At 30.1% G+C, this 12,993-nt stretch overlaps 1 protein-coding gene across 1 annotated transcript; it reads right to left on the bottom strand.

The window, feature by feature from the left end:
- Nucleotides 1-10,697: 10,697 nt before the first annotated feature.
- Nucleotides 10,698-12,553, bottom strand: LOC120185480 (pirin-like protein 2). Its single transcript, XM_039189684.1, has 7 exons — nucleotides 12,441-12,553; nucleotides 12,313-12,362; nucleotides 12,177-12,215; nucleotides 12,031-12,059; nucleotides 11,872-11,934; nucleotides 11,679-11,782; nucleotides 10,698-11,242 (listed from the first exon to the last, which is right to left on the bottom strand). The coding sequence occupies exons 1-7, from the start codon at nucleotides 12,551-12,553 to the stop codon at nucleotides 10,756-10,758; spliced, it is 885 nt and encodes a 294-aa protein (XP_039045615.1). The 3' UTR covers nucleotides 10,698-10,755.
- Between the last annotated feature and the right edge of the window lie 440 nt (nucleotides 12,554-12,993).

Raw genomic sequence — 12,993 nt, 5'->3', positions numbered from 1 at the left:
ATAAATTAAAATAAATTTAATCCTCCAATCGAATGATGACATATCATGTCACGTAGGGGTTCAAAAATACACATATCGATTGATCCAACCCATCGACCCAATTAAAAATACAGGGTATTTATAATAAAAATACTCTAATTTTCGGGTCGGGTACCCGGCTGGTATTTTTTTGGGATTCTAGGTCGGGCTTGGGTCACAAAATGTTGATTAAATAGGAACCCGATTTATTATATATTTTTTATTTTTGTTTTATATTAATTTTTATACATAATTCTTAAATTATTTCACTATGACATTCTAAAATCCTAATTTCTTAAATTTTCACACCATAACGTTCTAAATTCTTAATTTCTTAAATTATTTCACATTGAAATTCTAAATTATTTTTAAAATATTTATTTTAACTTCAAAATATTTGAAAATTAATTATATTTTTATTTTTATTTTTAATAAATTTTATTTTAATTATGTAATTTTAATTTTTAAAATTTATGTGTGGATTATATATATTATAGACTTTTAAATTTAAGAATTTTTATTTATAATTTTTTAAAAATAATATAGTTTAAAGAAAAAATTAAAAAAAAATTGTGAACCTGATACTCGTGACCCGGATTATATATAATAAAATTTTATATATATTAACTTAAAAATATTTTTATATTAACTTATTAAATATATTTTATTATAACTTAATTTTTTTTAAATATTTTCATTTTAAAATATATAATTTATTTTAATTTATTAAAATTATGACTAAATTGAGAGAATATGTAAATAATATAGACCAAATGTGTGATTATATCAAAATATTTAACTGTTGTTAACGGCAGTTAAGTTGGGGTGACCACATCTTTATTAAATAAAAACGAAAGTAACTATATCTTATGTTTTTTGAAATCAGTGACCAAAAGTAGACAAAACAAAAACATATGTGATGATCTGTGTAGTTAACCCTAAAAATTAATATGAAACAGTAACAAAAATATGCAAGAACAAACAATTATGTCTTCTTCCACTGGCCCAATACCTATGCGTGGTAGTTAATGATGTTGATCGTTGTTCAATGGTTGCCGCAATGCCTTTGCACGGTGGTTAACGGTGGGGTTGCAAACTGGAAAATTTAATTTCAACCATTTAGGCCAATCGATTTATACTTGGGTATGCCATTATTTCACCTATGTTTTGAGAAACTAAAGCTGGCTATAAATATTAGCTCAAGACTTGCCATAGAAGAATGGTTGAGCTTCTTAAAATTGTTCAACCAAAATCAACTCTGATTTAGTAAAAAGTTGGCCCACCATTTCCAGTGGCAAGACACATTTCCATCTATTTGTTACTCAAGTCTTTTTAGTCCCACAAATAACCTGTTCTCTGCTACAAACTGAACCTCCAAAATGGATTTGGAATATGTCAAGTTTGGTCTAGCCATGGTTTTTATGACCATTCTTTGTGATTTAGCAAAGGTTCAGTCCGGTTACATCAGCGTGCTCTTGGGTTTAATCCCGTGTTTAAACTACATTACTGGAAACTGGACAACCCGGCATCGAGTTGTTGCTCCCAACTTTCTAGCGTAGTTCAATTGTAGCCTCGGTGTCTTTACTCGACATTCAAGGGTGCATTCAATGGGAAAAAAGAGGAGGAGGAAGAAGAACAAGACTTGGGTTTTTTTTAATTCTTTTATTTTTCATTTGCCAACTCATACTTTATAAGGAGGAGAAGAATAAGACACGTGAGTTTCTTGAATTTTCTTTTAATTTTAATTTCCAAGTCAGACTTCCGTGAATTTTCTTTTAATTTTAATTTTTAAGTTAGACTTCCGTTAATGAGTTAACGGAAGTTAACAACTCAGAGACTTAAATCGAACGGATCGATAACATTAAGGACCAAGCGCACTTAATTAAAAAATTGGTGACCAAAGTCTGTCAAACCAAAAATAAAGGGGACTAATGGTATAATTTACCCTTTTAAAATTCAATGACATGTTAAACTATTGGATAAATTATATAAATGACCATATAACTATGGGTTGGGTCGTGAAATGACAATATTTTCTAAATTTGTGTCAATATGACTACTAAACTATTTAAATGGAAGTGTCTACGTGGCAATTAACAAAATTTAGTATAATTAAGACATAGGTCCTTGTAAAGTTATGTATTCGTGATGTTAGAACCCTACTTTGTTTTCTTCCATTTTGGTCACTACTTGTGTATGATTTGTTTCCTTAGATTTTCATTTAATGCAATTTGATCCTGATTCTAGTTTTAATTTGTCTGATGCCTTAATTTGAGCATTAACTTTAAAATCTTTTATTCTAGTCATGTATAAAATTTATATATTAAATTGCCTATATTTTAGAATTAATCAATTTGATCATCAAGATTAAACTTTAATTCTTAATTTTTAATTAGGTCCTAATATCAATTTAATTTAATAAATTTATTTCTCCAATCAAATTGTGACACATGTCACAAGTGTCACAATCTGATTAGAAGATTTTTTAATTTTAATTTAATTAATTTAATAAATTTTCAATCTAATCAAAATGTGGCATGTGTCAACTTTTGAATTGAAGTGAAAATAAATAAAGATGAGTTGTAACATCCCAAACATCGGGTTAGTGACCAAATTGTAAAATTTTAGAATTCAGTGACTAAATTAGATAAATTGAAAAGTTTAGGGACCTAAGTGGAATATTTTTATCTAGGACTGAATAGAAAAGAATGATGAATGGAAGGGAAAATTGGTCATTTGACAAGTCAATGAATAAAAAAATTATTATGGTGGTGTTATATACCATGTGGAGCTAGGAAAAAGGGGAAAAAAGATTTCCAGAGATATATTCATTCTTCTTCCTTCTCTCAACGTGAGCTCCAAAGCTAAGGTGAGTTTGGTTTTCAATTGGTTAATTCTTGAAATTCATGAGTGGTTTTGATTGATGAAGCATTAGGAAAGATTATGGATACTTAAAGGGATGTAGAAACTCAAAGAATTGTAAGTTATGAATGATTGAATATAAGAGGTTTATAAGTGAAATTGTGAATAAAAGGAAATAAATGGATTTGGAAGTTGGAATTGACTTGTGATTAGTTAGAATAAGAAGTAATAAGTGTTAGAAATGAGTTTAGAACATGGTGCAAGTTTAGTAAGATTCTTAGTTTAAAGAATTATGGTGAGATATTGAAGAAGATGATGTGTTAAAGTGATAAAAGATGGTTAAAGTGAATATAGTTGAGTTTGATTATATGAAAGGATTTCTAAAAGTGTAGTTTAGGTGAGTGCATATTATTATGAAATATGATCATAAGGAAATAAGACTTGCGATGAGTCTATTTCCAATGTTTAATTGCATGATTTCATGAATACAAACATATTAGTGATATTGTTTCTATGTGTACATGATGTACAATCATATATCTATATGTTACATGCATTGGCATACATGAGCTATGTATTATATGCTAGCCTATGTGTTATATGATCTATGTGGACATGTGAGAAAATGATATAAGCTAAGTGAAAATGATATATGTGAATATATGCTTATGTGACCAGCTAGGTGAAAGAGTATAAATGGTAAAGCCCATGCTATGTAATATGAGAGTTGAGGGTATAATTGGCATGCCAAGAGTCGAGGGTTCTATGTGGTCCTTCGGGATATATATGAGATCCTTTGGAATATATATGAGGTCCTTCGGGACATATATTTGATCCTTTGGAACATATATGTGGTCCTTATGGATAATTCTATGTGGTCCTTCGGGACATATATGTGGTCCTTCGGGATAATTCTACGAGGTCCTTTGGGACAATTTTATATGACACTCAGTGCAAATTTATACGAGATGTGGTGACAACATTTGTGTACAACCTCAATGCACTCACATACCTTAAGTTCTCAAAATTGTACATGGGCTAATAAAAGAGATAAGAATAATTAACATTCTTATGAGGTGACATGGTATTATTGGTTAAATGCATGACCATATATGTGTTATTATTGAATGAATATATGTTGATTGTTGTGATATGTTGATATTATAAGATTGCATAGTTTATGAATTAAGTATTGCATTATTGTATTATATGTCTCACTAAGTCTGTGACTTAGCGTGTGAGTGTTTCACACGTAGGTTCAAAGAATCAAGGGGACCCCAGTTAGGACAAGCGACAAGACAATATACATCGACTGAAGATCAAATCAGAATTAATTTAAGCGGTAGGTACTTTTGTTATATGTTATTTTGTTGGTATGTAAATATAAAGCTTAAATTAAGTATGCTCTTATCGATTTGTAAATCTTTTTTATAGTATTTATGTAAGAAATAACAGTTTTATTGTAATGCAAGTTTGAAGTTTTAATTATTTTATAAAAGTACTCGTTTTAAAAAGTAAATGTGACACCTCAGATTCGTATCCGGGTCGGATACGGGTTGGGGGTGTTACATGAGTTTTGAAACACAAGGGAATCCAACTTGGGTCCCAAGGGTAACCTACGCATGCCTTAACCCTTGAGTTAATTCTCACTCTTGTTACTAAGATAATACATATGTTATATAACTTGTTCAAGTTTTGGCAAAAAAAATTAAAACAACTTAATTGGATTTGAACCCAAAATGAATTAGTAATCATGCTAGCCTTAACCAATAAGCTAAATCTAATATTTAGGAATCAATTATAATATTACATATATATATATATATATATATATTGTAACATCTCAAAAAGTGGGCTAATGACTAAAATGTAAATTTTAAAAGTTTGAGGATCAAAGTAGAAAATTGTGAAAAGTATAAAGACCTAAGTGATATTTTCCCAAAAATAATTTTATTCCATAAATGGATTTAGTTTAGTGGCCAAATTATAAGCTTTTGAAAGTTTTATGACCAAAGTATAAACTTTAAAAAGTTTAAGGACCAAAATGGTAATTTTAAAAAGTTATTGTTGGTTTCGAAAATAAAAAAATATATATATTTTTTCACATTTTTAAAATGTTGGAAAATAATATTTAAGAGTTTAATTCCATGTTTAATTTGGACTATTGAACTAAAGTGACATAATTGTAAGTTTTGGAAATTTCAAGGGCAAAATGGTAAAGTGGGAAAATATTTTGTTCATATTTGACTTTAGAAGATGATAAGGTTTCTATGGCTTGGTATTAATGTAAATATCAAGTTCCTTAAGGGTAAATTAGTATGGATATTTTAATTTCAAGGGTAAAGTGGTAATTTGATATTTAATAAATTTTTTATTCATTATTTAATAAAGAAAGATGAAGAATTATCAGATGAATTTCTTCATCTTCTCTAGAACAGAACGTGAGTTTCATAAGGTAAGGGAAAATATTTGTTTTCCATTTTTGAGCAATTTTCTTTGGAATTCGAGTTATGTCGTGAAATAGGAAAGTGATCTACGCGAAAAACGCTATCATTTGGTACCAATATTTCTTTCTAAGCTTGTTGGATTTTAAAGATCCCAAATATAAGGGTTTATATTCATGATTGAGTTCATGAAATTGATGATGAATCTTGATGTTTTTGAGGTTGTAGATTCATTTTCAAGCTTGATTTATGGTTAAAACATGTTCAATCTTTCTAGAAATTATTCTTTAAATTCGGCCAAAAGAGGAAATTGTAGAACTTTTTGTTCTGATGAGACTTGATTAGGGATTTGATTTTGGAGATGTTAAAAGGTTTATTGAAAGTTGATTTCATGCATGAATCGAATCAAAATCGAGCAAAATCATGAAAACGTAATTTTAAAGGATAAAGTATTTAATCTTGATGTATTTGAGTGAGAAAAATTATGGAAAAAATATATAAGGTCTGGAAATGATGTAGGAAGTATGTTACAAGGCTTATAAAAATTTGGGGACCATTTTTTTAATTTTTGAAAAGTTGGGGGACCAATTTGGTAATTTTGGAAAAGCTGTGAATGGTTGTATAATTGTCTAATAGTTGATTTACTATGATGTAAGTTGTTGTTTTGGGATTGAAATGAGCATTTAGATGTGAAATATGACCATTTTGGAAGTTTGAAAAGATTGGTGATTTAAGTGCAACATTCACATAGTTGGGGTGCTTCAAGGTAAATGCACCTTTGTAAAAGTAATTGGTTGGTAATAATTTCAGTACTGAAATTTTTTGTATTTAAAATTTAAGTGATAAAATGGTGAATGACCATTTTGTGTAAATTGGAAAAAGTTTGTGCCAATATTAAAAATGAATTATTAAGTGTTAAGTATTTTGATAGAAAATGAGTTTCAAGTATCTTATGGATTTTGTTTTGGGATCTGTTTATGTTAGTATAATAGTAACATATGTATCGTTATGAAATTGTGATTTGTACAAATCGTGATTGATTTGTGACTAAGACAAGTCAAGTATAAGAGAGTTATTGTGGATTATAATGAGACACGTCTTTTGGGTATATAAAGTGTCAAGGTGAGTGCAAATTTAATTTGTACCTGTGTTATAGAATAAATATCGGCTTGCGATGAGCCAGTGACAGAGTTACTATGGTAAGAAGTGACTCCTAAAATGTTATTTGATTTGTGATGCATGCATAACATTATATATGGATGTTTTATACATCATTGGATAGGATTTGCGATAAGTCTATTTCCCATGTTGGAATGCATGATTCCATAAGTACAAGCATGTGATTGATATGATGCTTATGTGTGCATGAGTACATGAAAGTGGGTATATGTGTCATATGTTATTATATGCGACGTGATTTACATGATTACATGTATATGCGATATGTGATACTGAACTACATAAATATATATGAGAAATGATATAAGTTATATGATATGATCTACATGATTACATGCACATGTGATATATGTGATATGGGTTATATGAAAAGGGATCTATGAGATCATACAAGAATGTTACACAATGATCTATGAGATCATACAAGAATGTTATATAAGCTACATGATAATAAGTTATGAGATTACATGTTTATATGATACAAGGGATGTGAACTGTTATAAATAATAATGCTCATGTTATGTGATATGAGAGCTAGGGGTATAGTTGGCATGCCAAGAGTTGAGCGTTCTATGTGGTCTTTCGGGATATATATGTAATCCTTTGGAACATATATGCGGTTCTTTGGGACACATATTTGGTCTTTTGGAATATATATGTGATTCTTAAGGAGTAGTCCTTCGGGACATACATGTCGTCCTTTGGGACATATGATAGGTCATTCGAGACAAGTTACCTATGTTCTTCAGGACATATGGACAGATTACCTATGTTCTTCGGGACATATGGATAGATTACCTATGTTCTTCGGGACATATGGACAGATTACCTATGTTCTTCGGGACATATGGACAGATTACCTATGTTCTTCGGGACATATGGACAGATTACCTATGTTCTTCGGGACATATGGACAGATTACCTATGTTCTTCGGGACATATGGACAGATTATTATACGAGCTGTGGTGACAACATATGTGTGCACAACCTCAAAGTACTCATATACCTTGAGTTATCAATAATGTACATGGGCCTACAAAAGATATCAAAAGTATACATGAGCTAGTATATGGGTTATTAAAGATATAACATAAATACATTGTATGTGATGTATATGCTTTGTTATATGAAGTATATTACATGATTTATATGCGATACTGTGTGTATTGCTTGGTGAAATGTATTATATGATATGTTACAAAGGTTAAGTACAAGATGACATGTTTTAAATGGGTTAATGATAATGATAGAAATCATGATAATGATGTTGATAATAATGGCATATGTGCATGTATGCATTTTTTTATATGAAATGTTCTATGGTTCTATTATATGTTTTATATGCCTTACTAATTCAACGACTTAGTGTGTGATTGTTTCACACGTAGGTTCCGAGAAGAAGAAGAATGATAAAAGTTAAACAAGACAGGTCAATTTCTCCTTTCCAAAGATCAGATCAGAAAAGAATTGAATATTAAGTATTTTGTAATACTGATTGTAGTTGGCATGTAACTAAAGCTTTAAACCGTTTATGCGCTAATAAGTTTTATAAACCGTTTTGAGATAATTTATGTAAATTATTCAGTTGTATTTGGTGAAAGTTTAAAATTATTTTCTATTTTGTACAAGTAAATGTTTTGAAAAGTCAATGTGACACATCGGATTCGTATTCGAATCGGGTACGGGTTGGGGGTGTTACATATATATTATAGTTAATGATAAAAAAATAAAATGAATAAGTGAGAACTTACATCTAGGCCAATTGAAAATATAACATCACTAAAATCACTAAAATAAATCTAATAGTTTATTTATAATTGATTTAAGATTTTAATATTTTTAAACTAATTTTTTTGTTTTCATATTTATTTTTAATGATTATATATATGAAATCATTAAAAATAATTTAATATTCAAATTATAATCATAAGAAAAAATATTTAAGATTGAAATTAAAATCATTAATAAATAAATATAAAATAAATAACTTAAAATTAAAAAAAATTAAAATCTTATATTAATTATAAATAATATATTAGTTTTTTTAGCAATTTAAGTGTTATCATATTCTTAATTGGCCTAGATTTATGTCCTCACTTGTCTATTTCTATCTTTAACTATAATATATAAAAAATATTTTAATTGATTCCTAAATATTAGATATTTTTTAATGATTATATATATGAAATCATTAAAAATAATTTAATATTCAAATTACAATCATAAGAAAAATATATTTAAGATTCAAATTAAAATCATTAATAAATAAATATAAAATAAATAACTTTAATTTAAAATATTAAAATTTTATCTTATTTATAAATAATATATTAGATTTTTTAGTAATTTAAGTGTTATTATATTTTCAATTGGCCTCGATTTAAGTATCACTTGTCTATTTCTATCTTTAACTATAATATATAATATTTAAAATTATTTTAATTGATTCATAAATATTAGATTTAGCCTATTAGTTAAGGCTTTGTTTGGTTACTAACTGATATTGGGTTCAAATGCAATTAAGATTTTTTTTTTTGCCTAAACTTGAACAAGTTTATATAACACATATATTATCTTGATAACAAGTCTGAGAATTGACTCAACGATTAATTCTAAAATTTAGGGGATTTAATCTACAAATTTAGTACATGATAAGAATAAAAGATTTTAAAGTTAATGCTCAAATTAAGGCATTAGATAAATTAAAAACAAAATCAGGATCAAATTAGATTAAATGAAAATCTAAGGAAACAAATCATATACAAATAGTGACCAAAATGGAAGAAAACAAAGCAGATGTCAGCACCGTGAACACGTAACTTTATAAGGACCTGCGCTCTGATTATACTAATTAATTTAATTACCACGTAGACACTTCCGTTAAGTATTAACTGCAGGTGGCTATATTGAAACCATTTAAATAGTTCGGTGCTCATATTGATGCAAATTTGAAAATGTTGGTCATTTCAAGACTCAACTTATGTGGTCATTTATGTAGTTTACCCTAAACTATATACACTTTATCGCAAAACTGTGGTAAAATTCTTGTATAAGTCCCCATTATCATAGCAAAGAGTATATTTTGAACCTTGTGCTTTTAAAACAAGAAAAGGGGTCCATGTACGTTAGAAAAACTAGCCAAATAATTATTCCTTGAAAAATGTTAATTTTATAAAATATTGTATTGGATGATACTACATTAATTTAATATTTAGCATAATATAATAATATGTTTATCTGTTGATGGAAATAATGAATTATATCGATTGTAAACTATTCATTTCTCTTGATTTGGACGTGGATCTATAATCGGTAATGATCCGATTGTTGATCTATAACTTTCGTGACACGGATATAGATGAAAAGCTGTCGAGAGAATGCTTGAAAAGCTATAGAAGAAGTCTTCATTTTGTATGTCATTGGGGTTTATATATCAACTCAGCATGTAATTTACCCTCAATTTTATCAGAGAATTTACATCTTTGCTGCGTAAAGATTATGTTTAAAGCGATATAGAGGGACATATCTTTAATTTCCGATTTACATCTTTTTTTAATTGTTAGTATATCATATTTTATTAAACTTAGTTTTAAATGTAAATATTAAAATATGTCTTCTAAATACATAAATATAAAATAAAACATTTAAATATGTATTTGTGGGATGATAATGTTAATTTATGGTCCATCCCCACCTTTCAAGTTTTAGTTTAATGGGATGATGACCAAAATCTATCCCTCCCTTCCCTTGGACCTCTTAGTGGATCTTGAAGTTGGGGTGTGGATTATATAAATAAGTCAACTTTGTGCGTAGTAGATATGATTAAAAATAAAATTCAACAAATATGAGAAGAAATAAAACCCTACCATAATATCCAGCACCATAAGAAATAATACCAAAAGCTAGGAAATATACTTAAACTAAAAGGTAAGGCAATCCCATCAAATCATCACCATCACTTAGCGCTAAACAATCTCCACCTGCACTTTGAATCTTCCAGAAGCTTTTGCTCCAATGAGTAGGAAATCTTTCCTTTTCACCTCTCCTATCTAATAGATGGAGATATATTTGATAAATAGCGACGGGCGTAGAATTTAATAAATATTTTAAGAAGATCATATATGATTATGGAAATTATAAAAATAGATTATTGATATAAAATATAAAAAAAATCTAAAATATATATTAATTTAAATTTTTTGAAGTAGACTGTTGGTGGTTCATCCTTATTGATAATGGACTTTTCATCATTCAATGTGATCTCCAGTACTTTGCCATTTCAAACCCATTTTGGCTGCAGTGGTAGTCCTTTATGGTCTGATCAATCTCGGCTTGTGTGTTCATCACAAAGGGACCATGTTGAACCACCGGTTCGTTCAATGGCTGCCCCGCGATCAGCACAAACCTTAATGTCTTCGACGATGACTTGTTCCACACGCTAACCCCGTCTCCCGGTCCCAAAACCGCCACATGGTTGGCCGATATGGGTGACTTGTTTTGGTACCCAAACACGCCCTCGCCTTCTATTATGTATGCAAACGCATTCCATGATTCCGGGATTTGTTGGTGAACTTCTGACCTCGGCATTAAGGTGAAGTCGAGGTACATCGCCGGAGTTCGGGTGTAGACCGGAGATCGGACTCCCATCGATTCTCCGGCTATGACTCGAACTTGTACTCCGTCTTGTTCTGCACTTGGAATGTCCTCGCTTAAAAGCTCCTGATACCTTGGTTCAATCCTGCAATGAAATATCCAACTCAAAAGATAAACTCGCTTGACTTGTAGTGTACTATTGGAAAAGATACGGGGTTCTGGTAAACAAGAAATATTCTAGAAGATGTCATGACTTTTGCAGATAAAACAAGACAAGAATAGTGCGTTTTTTTTCCAGAAGAAAACAACACAGCTCATATTTGTTGTCAATTATGTTTGGCCACAAATTATTTGATTAATTAGCCAAAAATACTTTGACATAAAGTATGACCAAAAGTTTCCAATGTTAAATGGTCATCTGTTGCTTTAAATTGAACACAAAATCAGGACCGACGTGTAATTTTGTGTTAAGATATACAATTTTATGAAAATATATTTAAAATATAAGATAATTTGAAATTTTAGAATTATCCACGCACAGAATCCCAATTTTATTTTGAAATAAAACTATGTTTTCTTACATTTTTTCTTGGGAGGAGAGGTTGATCCAAAGCTGCAGGCCCTTATGAACACCTTCACCAGCAGGCATTTCAGAGTGGATTATCCCTCTTCCTGCTGTCATCCACTGCTTAATCCAAAACCCCAAAAACATATTCTTTAAGACAACCCCAGAAATTTGAGCAGGTTTATCATTTAAACCGACAAAACAATCACCTGCACATCACCAGTATGAATTGTACCCTTATGCCCCGCAAAATCTTGATGGGTAATGCCTCCCTGAAAATCCAGAAAGAAAAAAAAGGTCCCACATGTCTCAGTGATCAAATTGTCTGTGGTGTGTTTTTGCAGAAATTAATGAAACAAGAATTTTACCTGTAACATGTATGTAACAGTTTCAAACCCTGTAAGAAAAAGCACAACATTTGCATCAGAAGAATATGATTCAAAACCACTATAAAGAGAGCGTTTTCTTGCTTCCCCCCCCCCCCCAACACATTTATAGTGAGAAATTCAAGAACCTCTGTGAGGATGGTCAGGAAATCCAGCTGGTGGAGACACTGCAAAAATCATTGGCAAAAGAATCCGTCTTAAAATTTTAAAAGTTATTCCTTAACATGAAATCTTGTTTACAAAACAGACATCGTCAACGCGTACCTGTAAAATCATCCATCATGAGAAATGGATCCAAAGACTTCAACTCACTCCTGAAACCAAACACAAATAATCAGAAAAAAAAATGAAAATAGAGAAACAAACGCGGAGATAACAAGAACAGAAGAAACCTTCCAATGCATCGGCGAACAATTGCACCGTCGCCCTCGCGTTGATGCTTGGCGAGAACCTTCTTGGTGACCAATCTGGGCTGGTTGAAACAGGTTTGGTCGGATGCAGACATGGTTTCTTTTCTTTTCTGTTCTTTTCTAACAATGTTTTTCCTTTGGTGTCTGTAATCGATGAATATGAAACTTTGTCTTTCTGGGTTTATTGAGATTTGGATGTGGGTGATGACGGGGGGTTTATATACAAGTACTGAACCTTAGGGGTGATTGAGACTACAAAATTAAATTAAAAAAGAAATAAACAGAGGGAGGGAGGGTTGGTCGGAGGGTATGACATAAAGGGAGGCGTGGGGAATTACATAAACAAAGGACCCATTTATTTCTTTTCCACCCATCATCATCATGATGTCAAGCTTTTGTCATCATCATCATTATTCTTTTTAGAGAAGACTTAATACCAATATAAGTGCCCAACCTATATCTAAATTCTAGAAGAGGTGTCTATATTATTTTTTGACCCATTTAGGTGTCTAACGTTATAAACGTTATCCAGGCG

The sequence above is a fragment of the Hibiscus syriacus genome, unplaced genomic scaffold (assembly GCF_006381635.1).
Source record: "Hibiscus syriacus cultivar Baekdansim isolate YM2019G1 unplaced genomic scaffold, ASM638163v2 tig00113123_pilon, whole genome shotgun sequence".
Classification (NCBI taxonomy): Eukaryota; Viridiplantae; Streptophyta; class Magnoliopsida; order Malvales; family Malvaceae; genus Hibiscus; species Hibiscus syriacus.
Note: the sequence above shows the minus strand (reverse complement) of the source record. Positions and strands in the feature narration are given on the sequence as shown.